This window comes from Coffea arabica, chromosome 8c (assembly GCF_036785885.1).
Source record: "Coffea arabica cultivar ET-39 chromosome 8c, Coffea Arabica ET-39 HiFi, whole genome shotgun sequence".
Taxonomy (NCBI): Eukaryota; Viridiplantae; Streptophyta; class Magnoliopsida; order Gentianales; family Rubiaceae; genus Coffea; species Coffea arabica.
The window spans coordinates 43,076,754-43,094,979 of NC_092325.1; the positions used below are offsets into that span (position 1 = coordinate 43,076,754).

The 18,226-nt window shown below is 36.8% G+C and overlaps 4 protein-coding genes across 5 annotated transcripts; 2 read left to right on the forward strand and 2 right to left on the reverse strand.

Moving 5' to 3' along the window:
* Positions 1-1,027: 1,027 nt before the first annotated feature.
* On the reverse strand, positions 1,028-4,317 carry LOC113705449 (uncharacterized). Its single transcript, XM_027227300.2, has 9 exons — positions 4,153-4,317; positions 3,900-4,046; positions 3,680-3,777; positions 2,897-2,969; positions 2,762-2,822; positions 2,585-2,670; positions 2,407-2,496; positions 1,571-1,655; positions 1,028-1,279 (listed from the first exon to the last, which is right to left on the reverse strand). Exons 1-8 carry the CDS (start codon positions 4,273-4,275, stop codon positions 1,593-1,595), a joined length of 741 nt encoding a protein of 246 aa, XP_027083101.2. The 5' UTR covers positions 4,276-4,317; the 3' UTR covers positions 1,028-1,279; positions 1,571-1,592.
* Positions 4,318-7,869: 3,552 nt separating this feature from the next.
* Positions 7,870-8,544, reverse strand: LOC113706422 (peroxynitrite isomerase Rv2717c-like). The gene has a single exon (XM_027228323.2). It carries the CDS (start codon positions 8,416-8,418, stop codon positions 7,918-7,920), a length of 501 nt encoding a protein of 166 aa, XP_027084124.1. The 5' UTR covers positions 8,419-8,544; the 3' UTR covers positions 7,870-7,917.
* Positions 8,545-10,435: 1,891 nt separating this feature from the next.
* LOC113707169 (non-specific lipid transfer protein GPI-anchored 7) lies at positions 10,436-12,826 on the forward strand. 2 transcript variants are annotated; one of them, XM_072063355.1, is made up of 3 exons: positions 10,436-10,894; positions 11,345-11,383; positions 12,385-12,518. In XM_072063355.1, the coding sequence occupies exons 1-3, from the start codon at positions 10,576-10,578 to the stop codon at positions 12,429-12,431; spliced, it is 405 nt and encodes a 134-aa protein (XP_071919456.1). In that variant the 5' UTR covers positions 10,436-10,575; the 3' UTR covers positions 12,432-12,518. The 2 variants fall into 2 exon arrangements, with proteins under 2 accessions (XP_071919456.1, XP_027085165.1); XM_027229364.2 differs by having other exon boundaries at positions 10,456-10,894; positions 12,482-12,826.
* Positions 12,827-14,134: 1,308 nt separating this feature from the next.
* LOC113706883 (FAM10 family protein At4g22670) lies at positions 14,135-18,226 on the forward strand. Its single transcript, XM_027228928.2, has 11 exons — positions 14,135-14,422; positions 14,763-14,814; positions 15,265-15,429; positions 15,520-15,607; positions 15,695-15,775; positions 15,898-15,962; positions 16,380-16,520; positions 16,756-16,872; positions 16,948-17,154; positions 17,345-17,402; positions 17,915-18,226. Exons 1-11 carry the CDS (start codon positions 14,313-14,315, stop codon positions 18,010-18,012), a joined length of 1,182 nt encoding a protein of 393 aa, XP_027084729.1. The 5' UTR covers positions 14,135-14,312; the 3' UTR covers positions 18,013-18,226.

Below are 18,226 nucleotides of genomic sequence, written 5' to 3' on the forward strand. Positions count from 1 at the left end.
CAAGTTTTGGCAAAAACCCTTTTAATCTCAAAGTAATTTTGAGAATTTTCATTTGGAACTACCTTTTTCCCTTAGAGTTTTAGAAAAATTCAATTGCTTCACCCACCTAACTTTTGTTTGAGGGAAAATATTAACTTCTTCAAATATTTTTGGACGGCTATTAAATTAGTTAATCTAAAAAATGCAACTCCTCACTAAATGCTCTAATATTAAGTACATATTATGTTCTTAAGATTTTGTATATTGTCGCTAAAGACATCTTTTTATAAACATACACAATGAACGTTTGTAACTAATTGGCTATTCCATTTATGAACTTTGAATTAGAACTTTACGATATTTTTTGTTGTCTATAATTTGCTATTGAAGTGTAGTGATTTTATCTTTTTGATTTTTCGCACAGACTGGTAAGAAAAAGAAGATAGAGACACTAATAATTATATAAAATATGATATATTAACACATATCTTAAGCCATTATTGCGCTTTTAGCTTCCTGATTATGTTGTGGACTACTGCTTTGTTAAAATTTGTGTTTTGCATGGGCTTTGAGCATATAATGTCATATTAATTTCCAAATGATAAGTTCATTGGGAATCATCAGGGTGTCATGCTTGCTAAAATGTTCCTTGTAAAAAATTCTGATACGAGTTGATGACTTCCAACAGAGTTGAGGGACTAAAATTCTGATAAGAACTCTACTCTCTCTCTCTCTCTGCCGATTGGTTGATGGTTCTGGATTGCTCTTGAATTGATCAAAACACTACGCAATGAAGATAATTGTAATGCTTCTTTGTCCCCTATGCCAAATGATTTTGAAGGTGTCTATTAGTAATCTCGATCAAGGTAAAAAAAAAAAAAAGAAAGAAAAAAGTTCTTGGTTGCTTGGGGTGCATGCCGCCTCAATGTCCAGGTAGCATAGCACCTTTAGTTTTATTCATGTAATCATGTCATGCCACTTCATCGTCCATTGAATCCTGATGTTTTGCCAACAATAATGTTTTTTGCATGCACAGAAAGAAAAAGGATTTTCCAAACAAAATATTGTTCCAGTATTTTAGTGGCAAATCGAAGTTAATGCTTGAATCTCAGAACTGTTTGCAGCCAACGATGCAAAAACAGTATATTTTTCATCCATATAACAGCTAAAAGTAGGATAAAAATATAAAGTAAGTAAGAATTCCTGAATGGCAGCTCCATAGCCATAATAGCACTGCTCCACAAACCTAAGGGCTGTGGTAGGAAACTTCGAATCCAAACTAGCACTGCGGTGTTCCTATCTGATTTGGTTAAAAGAAAAAAAAAATCTAAGATCAGCCAATAAAGTTTCGAAATAAAAGCAATTGCTTCATGATTAAACCCACAAATAGTAGAACTTGAATGTACCAGATGCAATCCAAGTGGTAATCCTATCTATTATGTTTCATATCTAAACTTCAACAGTGATCTTAGCTTCTTAAGCATATTATTCGGTTAACTGGGTACAATTAACCATTGGAGTGTGCATTTTTGAAGCGTGGTAAATATCAGATATGATTGTGAGCATTTGACCAAAATGATAGGAAGAGTACTTGATGTTTGTCCAATCCGATGCTAAACAGTTATATACTTCAGCACAGCACCCCGAAGCTTTGACATATATTCTGCTGCTTCCTTCTGCATGTCAAGGGAAAATTTCCATCAGGTCAATAATCACCGTGAATTGCTCAATGTTCCACTGATGTACTGAAACCCAAAATTTCTTCCATAGCATCAAAGAGTTTGTCTAATTTCTCATAGAGTACAAGTAGGAATGCTTGTAAGTTTAGGGACCTTCAGTTGAACAATTCAATCCTATTTAGATGGGCAGCCATCTGAGGTACAGAGCCATATGAAATGAAACTGACATTGCCTAAATGATTGAAGTAATAAGAAAGAGCAAAGTGTCTCCTCTGAGAAATAGGTTATCTTAATAGTGTTAAAGGAATGGTTAGCCCTTCAATTAAGTACTTGAATGCCTTCAAGATGACGACGGCAATTACTCTTGTTATAATATTCTTCTTCTTCATTTTCACAAATCAATCCTAGAGGGATTCATATGGTAATATGGTGCGTAGTGAAATATTGAATCATTAAGAGACAAATGTTTCTTGGTTGAGCCGGGCCAAGCCAATAAACCATGAATGGTTTCTCTACATTATTCAACTAAATCAACCAGCAAGTATAGCTAACATGATGAACTCCTTCTAGACAATACTTCAAACATATGAACAAGGAAAGAACTACTAATAGGCATCAGCTTCAATCCTGGATACCACATAAAAGGATTCTCATTAAGATTTTCAAAAAATTAAAGTTGACAATAGGACAGAACAAAACAAATTGCAGTATTTGTTAGCTGACAAATCATTTTTCTGATGTTTCATACCTGGTTAGCGCTGAATGCATTTGCAATATTCTCATCGAGAAGTGTCAGTAGGGATCTATTTAACTCATTCTTCTCAACCAACTCCAATAGCTGCAAGTTGAAGGTTGTAACTAGGTAGTACACAGTTAAAATATAAATTGTTCTATGAAGAGTTTCTGGTGAAAGAAAGAGAACATACAGTTGTCTTTACATCCTTTGATGTCAAAATCTTGGCCAAGCTGTTCTTTGCTGTTACAAGGTCTGCTTGCAATTTATCATAGGCTTCTGTAAAATGACAAGGATCAGAATTCTTGTGGCTTTCTAGAGAGGAAAAGTTGCAACAATTTAATCATAGTGAGTTTAGTGGATTTGTAACCTGTTCCTTCCTGAAGGGCTTTTAGCAGAGCTTCTAACTCAATTTGTCTATCCTCCATATCCTAGAAAGAACAATCACCAAATTATACCATGAAACAGACTCATCAATGTGCTGATGTATTGATTTTTGACAAACCTGAGTTTTTGATACAGCAAATCTCAACTTTCCCAATTCCAGCTGAATGTGTGAAAAGAACTCCTCATTCAATCTACAAAATCGTTCAGCATGTCACATAAATAAGGAACTCTTTTTCTTTTTTTTTTCTGGACACGATAGATCTATTCCTACTCTATACTATGGGGAGGAAGCTGACCCAACAGGATCAAGGGGGAGGGGGGGATTCGGGATAACTGAACCACCACTGGTCCAGATAGGTATTTACGCACTTGTTGGCGAAACATTCCAAGAAACCTTGGATTTTAGAATGCAGGTCAAGGGATTGACACCCAAGTAAAGCCTTAAAACTCCCTTGGTGGCCAGCTACTCTAACACTAGTTGGTTCACAGAAATAAGGAACTCACAAACCAATTTACTGATTGAACCAACTTGCATAGAGTAGCATCATAATGAAGCTATAAAGGGATGTAAAGAAATGCCAATTAATATAACTTAAACAAGATGCAGGCATATTCTAAGTAGTCATGAGACCAGAAAGTAGAAAGATTTCCAAGTAAATTACGATTAGGTCCTTTTAGAGGAAAATTCTATTCTATGCTTCCCATATTTTGCATTTTACGCTGTTTGGCATCTAGGAGACTAGGAAAGTCACCAATTGCTACATACATCCTGATCAAGCTAACAAGCTTATGTGTAAGTATCGACAAATCTGTTCATATAATCGGAAATGGGAGATCAAAATGTTAGGTACTCATATTCCCTGTGCATTTTCCTTTAAAATCACGAAAGCAAAGAACTCACCGAGGTCTCAACCTAGCAATCTCAAATTCCAGCTCTCGAGCTTCGGTATCAAGAAAATACTCGACGAGTTCTGCAACAGTATCTGGTACAGCACGAGCCTGAAAAAAAAAAGAAAAAGAAAGAAAGAAAGATGAAGCCATTTAAACACTATAAAATCCAATTGATCGTATATATTCAATGCAGTCAACTACTAGTATCAGAATTCAAAGTACTAACTTACCTCGCGAACAGTGCGGCGACGCTCTTTTTCTTGGCGAACCTGGCGTTCAAAAGCATCTCGAGCATCGGCATCTTTTTCCAGGCGCCTCTTGAACTCCAGTCTTGCGATGTGGCCTCCTTGCGCTGGTCCTAACACGCCTTCTGGGTCCTTTCTTTACAGTTTCCATCAAGAAAAAACACGAAATTAACATGAATCAGACATAGTTCTTGGTCGATAAATACAAGTATCTGTAATTAGAGATAGAGGGAGATACCCATCCTATGCAGCGAATTTGGGTTGAAAATTTTCTGGGTTTCGCCATATTTGTCTGTTGGAAGTGAGCTATGGAGGTGGCCGGGGCGCAGGAGGGAAGGCGGAGAAGGAGAGAGGGAGCCATAGTTATGAGTGGTTATGGCAGTTGTTGATAGGGAGCCATATTTACTACTGTCTTCTTATCCATTTGAAATGCCCACCAAAATTAACAGACTGTAAACCGTTAATCTTCCAACCGAATGACTGTTACCGGACTCTGTAACCAAACGCCCAAATACTGGGTTTGTTTGGATTGTGAATTATTAGAAATATTTTTACTGTAGCACTTTTTGTGACGTGATGTATGTGAGATAAAAAGGTAATTGAAAAGATAAAAAGATGCGTTGGAAATTGTAATGATGATGTAAGCAAATGTATTTTGATAAATAAATCGCAATCCAAACAAACCCAGTACTGTTTTTTCACATCTAACCTATATTTATTTCTTTAGTTTTTAGTTAATCTTACCTGTATTAAAATATTAAAAAATCTTACCTATATTTATTCCTCTAGTCTTTATTTTTTTTTATAAGAAGATGAATGGGATTTAAGGAGCAAAAAAAATTAAGAGAAAATTGAATCCAAAACCTCCTATTCTTGGAATAACCTTAACAATTAGAGCAAGTGTTTCTTGACTATTTCTTTAGTTTTTAGTTCGCAAGTAATACTTGGCCCTTCTATTAATCCATTTGGTTTATGCAACAACTACTACAAGTTGAACTCGTAATAATTGGAACATAGAGTTTGGTTGCAATATAATTAGTTACAATTTTATTTTCGTGGCGTTTAATTTGCAAGAAAATAATAAAGTTTTTTATGCATTTTTTGTCCTACAAATTTTTAGGATTTTACGAGAAAATAGTGGGTTTGGGGCAGGTACATTTAGGTTTAAGTGCGATTCGTATAATTATTGTATTTTGTTCATGATTTGATGTAAATTTACATAACTTTATTGTATTTCTTGACATACAACACAAATTATATAAGTGTAACAAATCATGAAATATAACAAAGTTATGCAAATGTACACTATATCATGAAAAAGTACAACAATCATACAAACTGAACCTAAGCCTAGCCGTACCTGCTCCATTCCCGAAAATAGACCCGTTTGGCAAGTGAGTTTTTTAGGTGTTTGTCTAAAATTTTACTGTAATTTACGGTAAAAGTTGTATGAAAAAATTTTAGGATAAATTTTTTTTTTCCTTTTTCTTTCCCCCTATTCTCCTTCTCCCTCTCCTCCTCACCCTCCCAACGCCATAGAACTCGCAGCCATGGATTTTTTTTTTTTTTTGCTTTTTCTCTCCCCCTCTCCTCCCCTCCCCCACTCTCCTCTCTCTCCCCCTAGCTACTATCTAGTCACACGACTAGATCGCAGCCCCCCTTCCCTCCCTCTTTGCACGATCTAGTCAAGCGATCAGATTGCAGTTAGGGGGAAAGGGAGGGTGGCGAGGGAGGGAGAGAGAAGAAGAGAGGGAGACAGGAGGGAGAAAGAAAAAAAAGAAAAAAAATGGGAGGACCAACAGATTGGTCAAAGGGGGAGGGAGAGGGGATGATAGGAGGAGAGGGGGAAGGGAAAGGGAGAAAAGAAAAAAAAAAAAGGAAGGCTGGCACTGAAATCGGCGTCGGAAGCGGCGGTGGAGGTGATGGCCCGCGACAGAGGACGTGGTGGGTTAGATGGGGGAGGAAGAAGAAAAAAAAAAGAAGGAAAATTTTTATGTATTTGATACTTTGAAATGAACATGTTAAAAATTTTGATAAATTTTTTTGAATTATTATAATTAAAATTATTAAAAAATTAGCAACATACAAACTTGATAAAAAATTCAAGTACCAAATAGGGCCATCGTTACGTAAAATAACCCCAATAGCTACAACAATTACGAGTTTTCTCCTACTTTTTTATTCAAGCTGACATGCGGCCCAAAGTAACTTTTGGATGTTATTGATTCAAGCATGGGTGAGAAAGCTCTCAAGGCCTTAAAATTTAATGAGAGTTGGGAAATCATGGTATTGTGTTTTCTGAAATGGAGCCCATTTTCTTTGTGTAAACGCCAGACTCGGGCAATCTAGCCCCGTGAGTATTGATGAGGTTTACAGGATCAGCTTTCTATTGGGCTTTTGTCAAGGCCCATGATAATCTCCTTCGCGATGAAGGTTTTTTTTTTAAAAAAAAAAAATTTCATGAACATGAAGCTTGGTTATTTTATGCTAGAAATATGGACTTAAATTACAAGTTCTCGAACGGTTTAATTGGTTATTTATGTACTTCTATATAATCTTCTTATTTCTGACAATTGTATTTATGCACTACATTCTAATTGATTTTTATCCTCCATTTGCTTTTCCTTTTTCCTAACCCTCCACTTCTTGTTGTGACAGTCAAATTCTGTTCCATGACTGCCCGCATTTGTTGGGTAGAAAGGTCATATTTATGCAAGGAGCCAAAGAATCATCTTTGAGTGAGAAGGGAGTCAAAGAAGAGAAAAACAGAAATGAGATGCTGACAAATCAACGCGTTTTCTGAAATTTTGGAAGTAGACTTGGTCCTCTCCTGAGTCTTTAAATTCCCAAAACTCTACGTTTCCAATCTGATGAAAGGACAATTGTTCACGATCTTAAATGGTCAGCAGTCAATAACGTAATATGAACACGACTTTGATACCCCCCTTTCAGTCTTTTTTTTTAATCCATTTGGCTTGTTTCTATCAGCCTTGGATGGTACCATTTATTGCCATGCCACCCCAACTAAGCAAATTTTCACACTTCACGTTCACAACAGATATTTCTTCTAGTAGTTCTCAAGATTCCAAGTTCCAGCTGGTTGTTCTGTCTTTTTACTAATTTCCCAATTAATTTTCAGTTTCCTGCATTTTGAAAACCCTTATTAGTAGCATAGGGGTTATTTGGGACAGGCCAATTAACTAGTTATTCTTTTTTTTTTTTTGTCGCAACGATAATAGTTGTATAACCCATACTGGTCTAGTCTGGTTTAAGGAGAGGAGGAGTCGATAGATTATATTCTAATCTAATCTAAGAGGAGAGAGAGTCAGCAGAAACCTCATCGAAGGAAATCAATCGAAGGTGACAGTCACAATTAAGTGGCAAGTTTGGTGGGAGGTCAAGGAGTCTTGAGGTTGCCAACGGCCCAAGATGCTGCTATTAACTGGTTATTCAAATATTCCTACGTCTACTGAAAAAATTAAAAAGAAAGCCCTTATTAGTACTAATCAGCGGTGCGATTAATTATGTCAAGCGAGCTTCTTCACTCAACCAATTGTTTGGTTTGATGGCATGTTAGACGGCGATAATTTGTCCAACTTTCAACGTCCGATTTAATGTAGACTCTACTAAAGTCTTACGGTGGAAAAAGAGTAAAGTAAAGGACAAAGAATTGAACCACATATTTCAAGTAATTCTTTTGAATAAACAAACTTGATTAATTTTCAAAGATGGCCGTAACTAATACAGTAGTACTCTAAATTCTAATCAATACTCCTTTTTTTTTTGAAATGGTACTCTAATCAGAACTCGAAAAAATTATTATAATAAACCAATCAACGGCACCCATAATACATTGCCAGAAAAAGATTGAGTTGGATGGTAAAATAAAAAAAAATTATAAAATCTCCCATTTAGAAAAGAAAAAAAGAAAAAAAAAACTCATAATCCAAGATCGTACAAGTAAAGCACAGGCATTAACTTCAATAATTTGGAGGAGGTTACATTAGAGCTTCTTGAGAGAGGCTTTGAGGTGCGACTGTAGACTAGTAGCAGTAGTGGCCATTTCAACGACATATGTTAATTCATCATTGACCACCTTAAACCGTCGACTAATCTCTTTCACCTTAGTCGCATTCCCAATTAACTCGCTTCTAAGCGCCACGATTTTCTCCTTTGCATCAAATGTCCCTTTCTGAACTTCAACCAGACCCGTGCTTTGAGCGATCACGACTTCAATTGTGCCATCGGGCTTTGGTCTCCAGTACCCACTCTCGCCGTGCATGGGCTGAGCCTCGCCGGAATCTTTCAACTTCCAAGTCTTCTGGGAATAAGCGACCACGGGCTTGCTGGGGTGGTGAGAAAAAGTCACCTCTTCAAAGTATTGAAATGGGGTGATGGTAGGGAACCCACCTTCACCTTGGCCTTTCCAGGTCCCTAGCAGGAAGGACAGAGGTTGGACTGCTGGATGTGTTGTTGGTGTCGCCGCCTCGCCACCGCCGTCCATCTCTTCCTTGGTTGAGCTTCGTATTCTGAAGATGAGAAACTGGAGAATGTGTACTTATCTTATGCGGGAATCCTCCAGTCCTGCTGCAACACGTATCACACGTACCCTTAGCAATTGTCGATTACTACAACCAAAGGCCTGTGTCCGTATTGGGCCGAAAACAATTTTTGATTACTAACAAAATTTCGAGGCTCTCTAAGCTATTGTTGCATAATCAAATATTCGACAGACAAATTCATTCATATCTTTATTGACAAGATGTCAATTCAAGGGTCTGTAAAAAAAAAAAAATGTAAATTCAGTGCACCGAATATATGTAAGTTCACACTGAATATGTTAAACATTCGTCAATCAAAATTATTCAATTTTGAAAAATGCATTCATGGTCGGAATATAGAATGGTCAACACTGGTCATCATTTCGGCCAGATGTTATCTCACACAGTGAGTGCGTTTGGTTAAGACTTTATTTAAAATAATTATTATAATATTTTTTATAATATGATATATATCAGATAAAAAAATATTAATAAAATAAAAAAATACATTGAAAAATATATTTGTAATGTAATCAAATAATTTTTTGTATAAATAACAACTATCCACGCCCAGTGTTTTTACCTATTCAACATGTGATTGATTGGCTTAATCAAGGGTTTTTTTTTGAGTTCAAATTTTCTGCTTAATTTACCTTAAAAATTTTTTTTTAACCTCTAAGGAGGGATTTGTTCTGCTTAATTACTCGAATAAGCCTTGTTTGGATTGCAGTTTTCTGTCTAAAAATTACGTTGTTTTTCGTAATCACAATTTTCTATTGCCTTTTTTCTTTACATACATCAAATCGCTACAGTAATTTTTCCATGAAAAATCATGAAAAATGCAATCCAAACATATGGTAAAATTGTGACTCTGGCGATCTTTTTACTCTCATCGTGTAACAAAATGCTTGTGTCGTTTTTTTTTTTAAGTATAAAATTCAATTCCGACTAGCAGCTGGCAAATAGCCAAATATCCGAGTGTTTTTGGTTGGCCTTCCCGTGTTTGGCAATTCCTGCCACAATGACGAGGGCTAATCTTAATGGTCGTTTAAACAATTTGATTAACTAACCTTCATGCTTATGGGCAAGTCGATTATTTGAGCGTGGACCGACAACCCATATGAACATATTATTGATTTTTTCTTCGGCGGGACGATTTGACCCAATTTTTTTAATGATTGCTCCCATGCGCTGGCAAAGATATGGAGTTTTCATGCGTTTGTCTACATCTGTCCATGTACACGCATCACGAACTAGAAATAGTTTTAAGTGTTAATTATTTAAAAATTTTAAATTAAATTGACAAGTGTCAAAATATAAGTGGCCAAAATCTAGCAATTTTAAATCGAATATATTGACCTTGCCAACTGAACAGTTACAAAATTTTAAGCTTCCATTCACTAGAACGGTTAATGACTCAATTTCATACAATTACCGTGGCATAATCTTAGATCAGTTAAGTGGCTGGTCGTTTTCGTTGATAGCCAAAGTCGGAATATATGAATATTTGAATTTATTAATTTTAAGTGTTAAATTGAGTCATTAATGTCATCTGCTTGATGAGCAGTATACCAAGTTCTATAATTTCGGTATTAAGCGAATGTTGATTTTTGCCATAACAAATAATAAGAGACTCACAAATTTGCCGAAAGTAAGTTAATCGGTAAAATGAATTTAATTTTTCTTCTTTACTGGTTGGCCAAAGGAGCCCAGTAGTAAATGGATTTCCAGAATTTTTCTGTCTTGATACAAAAAAGATTTCAAGCAGAATTTCGGACTGAATATCAGAAATGGAATTAGCTTGGAAGTTGCTGGAGCAATTAGCTCCTCGAATTGAGAGATTGACCAATGTATTTTAGGGATATAAAAGATCTCCAAATCCGAGTGCCAAAATTAAATAAAGTACCCCACAATGGAAACAGCACAAAAACAAAAGCATTGGCCAACCAAAAAGAACTGGCCAATAGCGAACTGCCTAATGGTCTATAAATAATCCCACGAGAAAGCTAGGCCAGTGAATAAAAAGGCACTTGTAAGAAGAACTCCACCGGGAAGAAGGCACTTGTAAGAAGAAGCTGCTCAACTCAAATCCCACCACCTAGACACACAATAATAAACATATGGTTTCCTCCAAAATGTCTGCACTGATCACGGTGGTGCTAATGATTCTTGTGGCCACCACCACCACCAAGGTGGCGGAGGGGCAGGGTACACCGTCCTGTGCTTCAAATTTGGTCCCCTGTGCCGACTACCTCAACTCAACTCACCCGCCAGCCTCGTGCTGTAACCCTCTCAGAGTAGCCGTCACCACGCAGCTTGACTGCCTCTGCAAGCTTTACGAGAATCCTGCACTATTGGCTGCTTTTAAGATCAATATAACCCAGGCACTCAAGCTTCCGGGCTACTGTGGCATCCCTGGGAATATTAGTGCCTGCAACGGTATGCGAAAAGTTCTAACATCCAAGCCGAATTCTTGGCCTGGGTGATTCTTTCAATCTTTTAAGGATTAGATTATTATGAAGTTTTAATGGGTTTGCTAGATCTTTTGATCGAGAGTTAAAGGGATTATCTTTGCTTCGATCTCCTTTCCACGGTGACCAATGATTCGTTAGATTTAGACTGAAACTTGCATTCCCTTCTCTCTCTTTTTCTTTTTTGGTTTTTCTCTTCCAAAGCCACATATTTGCTCTGTCATTTTTAACTTTTGTTAGTCACAACAAGAGGATGTTGATGGATCTAAAAAAGGTTCCCTTTTCAATTTTTAGGGCAGTGTTTATAGTAGTAGTAACTAGTACAAACAAATTTTTATTTGTTTTTCCAAAATAAATTTAAAAAAAGAATTAATAATATTAGTACAAGTTTTTATGATGTTTTGTTTTTGTTTTACAGCCCAGGCTCCAGGTTCCTCAGCATCAGAGACTCCTCCAGGTAACTAATTTTCCTTCCCATTCAAGTTCTCCCTTCTTTTTTTTTGGTCGTATTTTTGTGTGATGGAGTATATGTACAAATTTGATTCTTAAATTGCACCACAGCATCCACCCATCTTGAAACGTCACAAATTTTCTCTTATTTTTGTAAAAAATGAAACTTCTGCCATCTTTTCAATTGTCCCCTCTGATATGATATGTTTTTGTGCGAGTTTGGCCTCCCCACCATTAATTACTTTGATTACTCCTCATTATGTTCTTTTATGCAAAATTTCAGTTTTTCCCCACCATAGTAAAGTCTGGTTAAGGTTTAGTCAATAACTGCTTGGTCAAACTTCCAAGTAAGAGGATTGGCTACCATGTCCGCACCCCTCCCATTTTGACAATAATATGCTTATTGACTTTTATCAACGTTTCATTTGGACCGGTTTGATCTGGGGTCTCATATATTGTTTAGATAAGAAATTACTAGGTGAAACACACATAATTGTTATTGCTTGCCTTAGATAGGACTGAATCTTATAAATCATGTTTTGGAGTTGATTTATTGCTTCTGCTTTCCTCCAATAACATGTCAATACCTGTGACTCTGTCAATGGTGCAAAAAGATAAGACAGCCAATAAGAACTGGTTTGACAAGTGAAAAACTTGATGACATTAACAGCCTGTTAATGTTAGCTACCTTGCGCACAAACTATGGAACATTTGATGACAATACAAGCTAAAAATTAATTCCAGGAAATTCACTGTCTCGTGATCAAGAAAGGTGTTGTAATTTACATGTTCCCAAAAAAGCTCAGGAGCCTGTTATTTTACTTGTCATTGACAGAATACGAATCATGAAGTACTGAAAAGCAAATTTGTAGCGTGCTTGAACTTATCAGTATCATCTTTCCTATCTTTTTTTATTATTGGGTACGTGAAAAAGTCATGAAGAGTCTGGAAACAGGGAATGGTGATTGACGTGTTGACAAATACTCCTGTTTGATTAGTCTCTCCTAGCGCAATCTGTTCCTTTGTTTTCTTTTTACAATTTTGCAACCCAGTGACTGTGCCGGCCGTTACTGTTTAAGTGACATTATTGTTTCTTTAATTGCAGCGCAATCTGGTGGAAAAGATAATAACGGTGTAGGCAAGATTGCAGGGACTGGACTGACAAGTTTGCTCTTGGCTTTGGCTTCCTTGATGCTTTCTTAGATCATTTTTGTGCCTTTCTATTATTTGGAAGCACATATCTGCAGGCAATTGATTACTATAGAGAGAGAGAGAGAGAGAGAGAGAGAGAGGCTGTTTATTCTATCATCCGCCTTATATGCATATTCGCGTTCCATCACACTGGATGATTTTAGGACATACCTGATCTGATTGTACCCTTTTGGTTCCTTGGAACTATGTGGATTCTTGGTGTATAAACTGTTTCAGAATAATTTCGCTCTTCCTCTCATTCAAGGTTATGCTACCTTAATTATCCCTGGAAAAAATAGCGTCGTCGTGATTTACAGTAAGCATTGCTTCTCGGAGGAGGAGGATGCCGAGAGCTTCTTATGTCATCAAAATAGATTTCTTCTTACTCTCAAAACGATAGCCGCCTCAGGTTTTCGATCCTTACTTTTGTAAAGGCACCAGATGACATGCCGGACTAGGGTAGTTGCAAATGGTATCCTCAAATTTCTTGTAGCTGCAACAATTTAGGCCAAAGAGCAGCAGAGGAATGACAATAACACGGGGTATTTCATTGCATATGAAGTCCTCACTTATCCGCGTCTCCAATTTAACTCGATCATGTTACTGAATGAATGTGAGTATAAAAAAAGAACAAAATTTTGTGCTTGGCTTTTGCCTTGGGGGAAACCAACAAGAAAAAAAAAGAGAGAGGGAGGGAGGGAGAGCCCCGAAAGCAGTACAAGTATGAAGGAAAAAAGAAAAGCTAAAAAGATAAAGAAAAAGGGAAAGAATACCAAAGTTGTCGATAAATTTCAGGAACCTCTCACGAGGTTTTTGATTACTTCACTTAGTTTCTTTAAAGTTTTAAAAATTATATTTATCTCTTTTGATTTGACACTTTAGTAATTAGACGTTAAAATAGAGTCAAAATTTTAATAAGTATCCAAAAGTGCCCTTATTATAAAATTTAATTTATTCTTATAAACAATTGTAAAGTAATTTGATATAACTATAAAAGAAATGAGTGTCGAGTTTTTCATAAAAATATTTGTTGTTTGATAATCAACTATAATAATAAATCTTTTTGCTATAATAGGCTACTTTTCATAGTATCTCATTGGGGATATAGGTTCTCTTTAAGATAGAAAAGAAAGTGTCATTTTATTTTTTTTTAAAAAAAATTTTATGGACTAGCTTTTAGTTTTTTTTTGAAGAAAAGCTGATGGATTAGTTCAGTGATGGAACTACTAGAGTCTGTAAATATCACTAGTTTAACATTTGACTGCGATAGAGATTAGGGATAATATATATTGATAGCTCTTCTATATTTCAAATGAAATATGAGAGAAATGAATAAGAAGGAAAAGGGAGAAAAATATAAAATCCATCATTTGTATAAACTTAGCAATACGAAAGTTTCATTAAAATGTTAAGGCTAATATTATTATTATTGTTTTAAATGAATAAGGGGGTAGGTTCATTTTTCGAAACTCTTGGAGTACTACGTGTGAAATTGTAGGGTGGTTTCTGAAAATATCCGATAAACTAAAGAAAGAAAAATTAAAAAAGTTTTATCGGATACATGGAAGGTAAGAGAAGCTGCTAGAAGGCGTCTAGTCAGCGTTCAGTCCTGCAAAACAAAGCACCGACTCTCACTCTAAGCAAAGCAAGTTCCCCCAAATCATCACAAAATCATCAAAAACCCATTTTTGACCGATTGATTGATTGGTTTGATAGCAGAGTAGAGCAAAGCCGGAAGAGAAAACATGGACGCGGCGAAGTTGGAAGAATTGGAGAAATTCATAGATCAATGCAAAGCAAACCCTTCCATTCTCTCCGACCCCTCCCTCTCCTTTTTCCGCGACTACATCGAAAGGTACAACTGAATAAGACCATGTCTCATTATTAACGTGTGAAAAATGCGTTATTTTTGTTGCATATTAATAGCAGTAGTTTTGAGGCTTTATAAGTTTTAGGGATGCAGAGCGTGTAATTTTGTTTTGTTTTGTTTTTTTTAAAGTTCTTATTTGGTTAATTGAATGTCTTTTGTACCTAATTCGATTTAATTCTTGCAAGGCAATGTGAATTTGTTTATGTTGTTAGTGATTTGAGTGTTTGATTATTTTGAGTTTCGTTTTTTCCGTTTTTCCATTGATCGTTGCTTTAGTTGTTTTGTCATTATAAGTGGAAGTAATATTGTAATTCTCTGTTATTAGCCTTGGGGGAAAGCTTCCACCATCTGCTTACAAGGCTGGAGAGTATAAGGCGGTAAGCTTTCTGGCCTTTGTTTTCTTTCTTTGTATAGCGTTTTCCCGTGGTCTGCTTTCTTAATCCCCAAAAATTGCTGAAGAAACGTAACAATTATTGTTGAAGTCATCGTGCAAAGTTGAGAATGCACATCTATTTAATGTGTCCTGAGCATCTGATTTTTCTCTAATGTTGCTTATTAGACATAGGGAAGAGAGAAAGAAATGGAAGAGATTTTTGATGTGCCACTAATCAGAATGGCTGAAATGGTCGAGTAATAATCCTGAACAAGGGTGTCCACATCCCGGTTGCACTGTAGTTTGATACAACCTTGAAACATTAATTGAAGGAGCTAACGTTGTGTTTAGAGTCCAATTATTGAATTTCTTATATTAGCATGACCACTATTGCATGGAGATACACCAAACATTTGAGTAAGCTCATTTTGTAGCTTATGATTTGATTTATTAGAAGTCTCATGTGGCCGAGGATCTTGATGAGGATATGGATGATGTTGAGGATGAGGATCACTCAAAGGTGGGTGCTGATGAAGAAGAGGAGCCTGAGATAATCGAATCTGATGTTGACCTTGATGACACTGAAGTTGTGGAGCCTGATAATGATCCTCCGCAACAGGTTAGCTTCTAACACATTGTTCTTAATGTCAAAAAAGTGGTCGTGTATGTCAGTGCTTCTATTTTTCAAATTTGCCACTGCATTTTATAGATGGGAGACCCTTCGGTTGAGGTTAGTGCAGAAAGTCGTGATGCTTCTCAAGAGGCAAAGGCTCAGGCAATGGAGGCAATTTCTGAAGGTAAATGCCTATGGATGTCTTTACAGAGAACATGTTAGTGCATATTATTCTTTGATCTACTTGTCAACATTGGTTTTTTGCCCCCAGGAAAGCTGGAGGATGCAATTGAGCAGCTTACAAAAGCAATCTCACTCAATCCTACATCCGCAATCATGTATGCTACCAGAGGTAACTTTGCCTAGAGCCTTGCAGTTGCTGCCTCAGTTGTTATCATTATGTTCACTTGTACTTGATCGTTTGTTGACAATGTCCAGCATGTTCACATGACTGTTTTCAAATTTTTTTTACAGCTACCGTGTATATCAAAATGAAGAAACCAAATGCTGCAGTCAGAGATGCCAATGCAGCTCTGGAGGTTTTCCTTTTTCTTTGATTTTTTTTTTGAGAACTTTTCATGTTTCTTGTTGGTTTAATTTCATGTTTATCCACACTTTGTTGAATTACATGGGTGTTGTAACTTTTCTGCGGCTAAGAACTATGGTTTGCGCTCATAGTTGCTATGATGTGTGGCAATAAAAGATGAAGATGTGACGTGTCAATTGCATGTGATCTCGTGTGCAGTGACTAGTTTCTACAAATCCATTCCTCTCATCGGAAGTATGACACAGGAGGAGTAGCTGCCAGTTAGCTTTTTGTCATGTTAACAGTCTAGGCATTGTATAATCAGAATTTTATTGTCTATACAGAAGTCAATTAATCTGTGCTTTGATTTTCTGGTTTTGTTGTTAATACATGTTCAGAGTCATCTAATATAATTTTATTTATTTTGCAGATTAACCCTGATTCTGCTAAAGGGTACAAATCCCGTGGCATCGCACGAGCAATGCTTGGCCAGTGGGAGGAGGCTGCCAAGGATCTTCACGTAGCTTCTAAGCTGGATTACGATGAAGAGATCAGTGCTGTACTGAAGAAGGTATTTCATTTTCAACAACTGCACCATGCATATACATAATAAGTATGTTTACATACTCATGCTGTGCTACCAATAATTAACAGTTGTATATTTTTTAAGTTGATGGTATTATTAGTGTGTTCCTGGTTTTATTTGGCCAAAAGCCCCTAAACTGATAGTTTCTTAAGCCCCTAAGATGTCAACTTTTGTGTTGTTCTTTTCGGTGCATTACTTAAGAGTTCAACTTTAACCTTAGGTTGAGCCTAATGCTCACAAGATTGAGGAGCACCGTAGGAAATATGAAAGGCTTCGCAAAGAAAGGCAAGATAGAAAGATAGAACGAGAGAGACAGCGTCGCAAGGCTGAAGCTCAGGTTAATTTGCTTTGTTGGATGTACAAGAAGCTTTATAACTGGCTTATTAATCTATTATTATATACTCTGCCTTAGGCTGCTTATGAAAAGGCTAAGAAGCAAGAGAAGTCATCATCAAGTGGAAGACCTGGAGGCATGCCAGGTGGGTTCCCAGGTGGGATGCCTGGTGGTTTCCCTGGAGGCAGCATGCCTGGTGGTTTCCCTGGAGGCATGCCTGGTGGTTTTCCTGGGGGCATGCCTGGAGGGATGCCTGGGAATGTTGACTACAGCAAGATATTGAATGTAAGTGGTGTTCTGTCCTCGGTAAACACTATGTGAGTGGTGTGTAGCTCAGATTACTGTCCATGGTACACAGCAGATATGAGTTTTCATCTGTCAACTTTTGGAAATTTTCTGATTATTTCGCACAAGTGAAGGTATCAGTTGCCAATAATAATTCCATGTTTTTACTTTATGTTATTGTCTGGAGCAGGATCCTGAACTAATGGCAGCATTCAAAGATCCAGAAGTCATGGCTGCTCTCCAAGATGGTATCTTTCCTTCCTGAAATATTTTCCTTCCTATCATCTGATACTTTACTATTTTAGCGGTGGCCATTTGCTTTTTAATCAGAAAATATTAATGTTTAAAAACATTAGTGGGTACATTCTCACTGTTTTGCTTCCAAGAATACCATGAACTTGTGGTGTTTGTTTGGGCCTTGTGGGTTAATAAGGCACTTGGGATGTCTCATGTACATGCGTTTTGTGTTTCAGTGTTAACCATTAGAAGGGCTGACAATGGTTGGCTTTTCAATTCTTACGACAGGCAAAATTTACAATTTATTGTCATAATATTGGGATGCATCCGTGAAGAATTGTTATATTCCTGCTTTTTGTCTCCTTGACTTGCAGTTACATAGAGGTGCCATGTAGCAAATTAACTGGATGTTCAACTGCTTGTTTGCTTCTGGTGCTTAGGATGACCATCGTTGTTCACGAACAACGTCTCGTATTCATGATTTTGTTCTTTCTTTCCACTAACTTGGGGAATTGTTCTGCAGTGATGAAGAATCCTGCCAATTTGGCCCAGCATCAAAATAATCCAAAGGTAGCTCCCATCATTGCAAAAATGATGAGTAAATTTGCGGGACCAAAGTAGATTCCTGGACTAGTGTATTATCTGGTTTTCCACACTCGGACATCCAGGGTGTCACGCGGTATCCAAGCTGAAAGTCAGTGTGCATCTTTGCTTTCCATGTATTGCAATATGTCTTTACTGCAGCAGGAGTTGAGGTTTTCATTTTGTACACTATTTATGTTGGAAAGTTTAAATTTTTAAATCTCCCATAATGAAGATTATCGATTGATGGGAA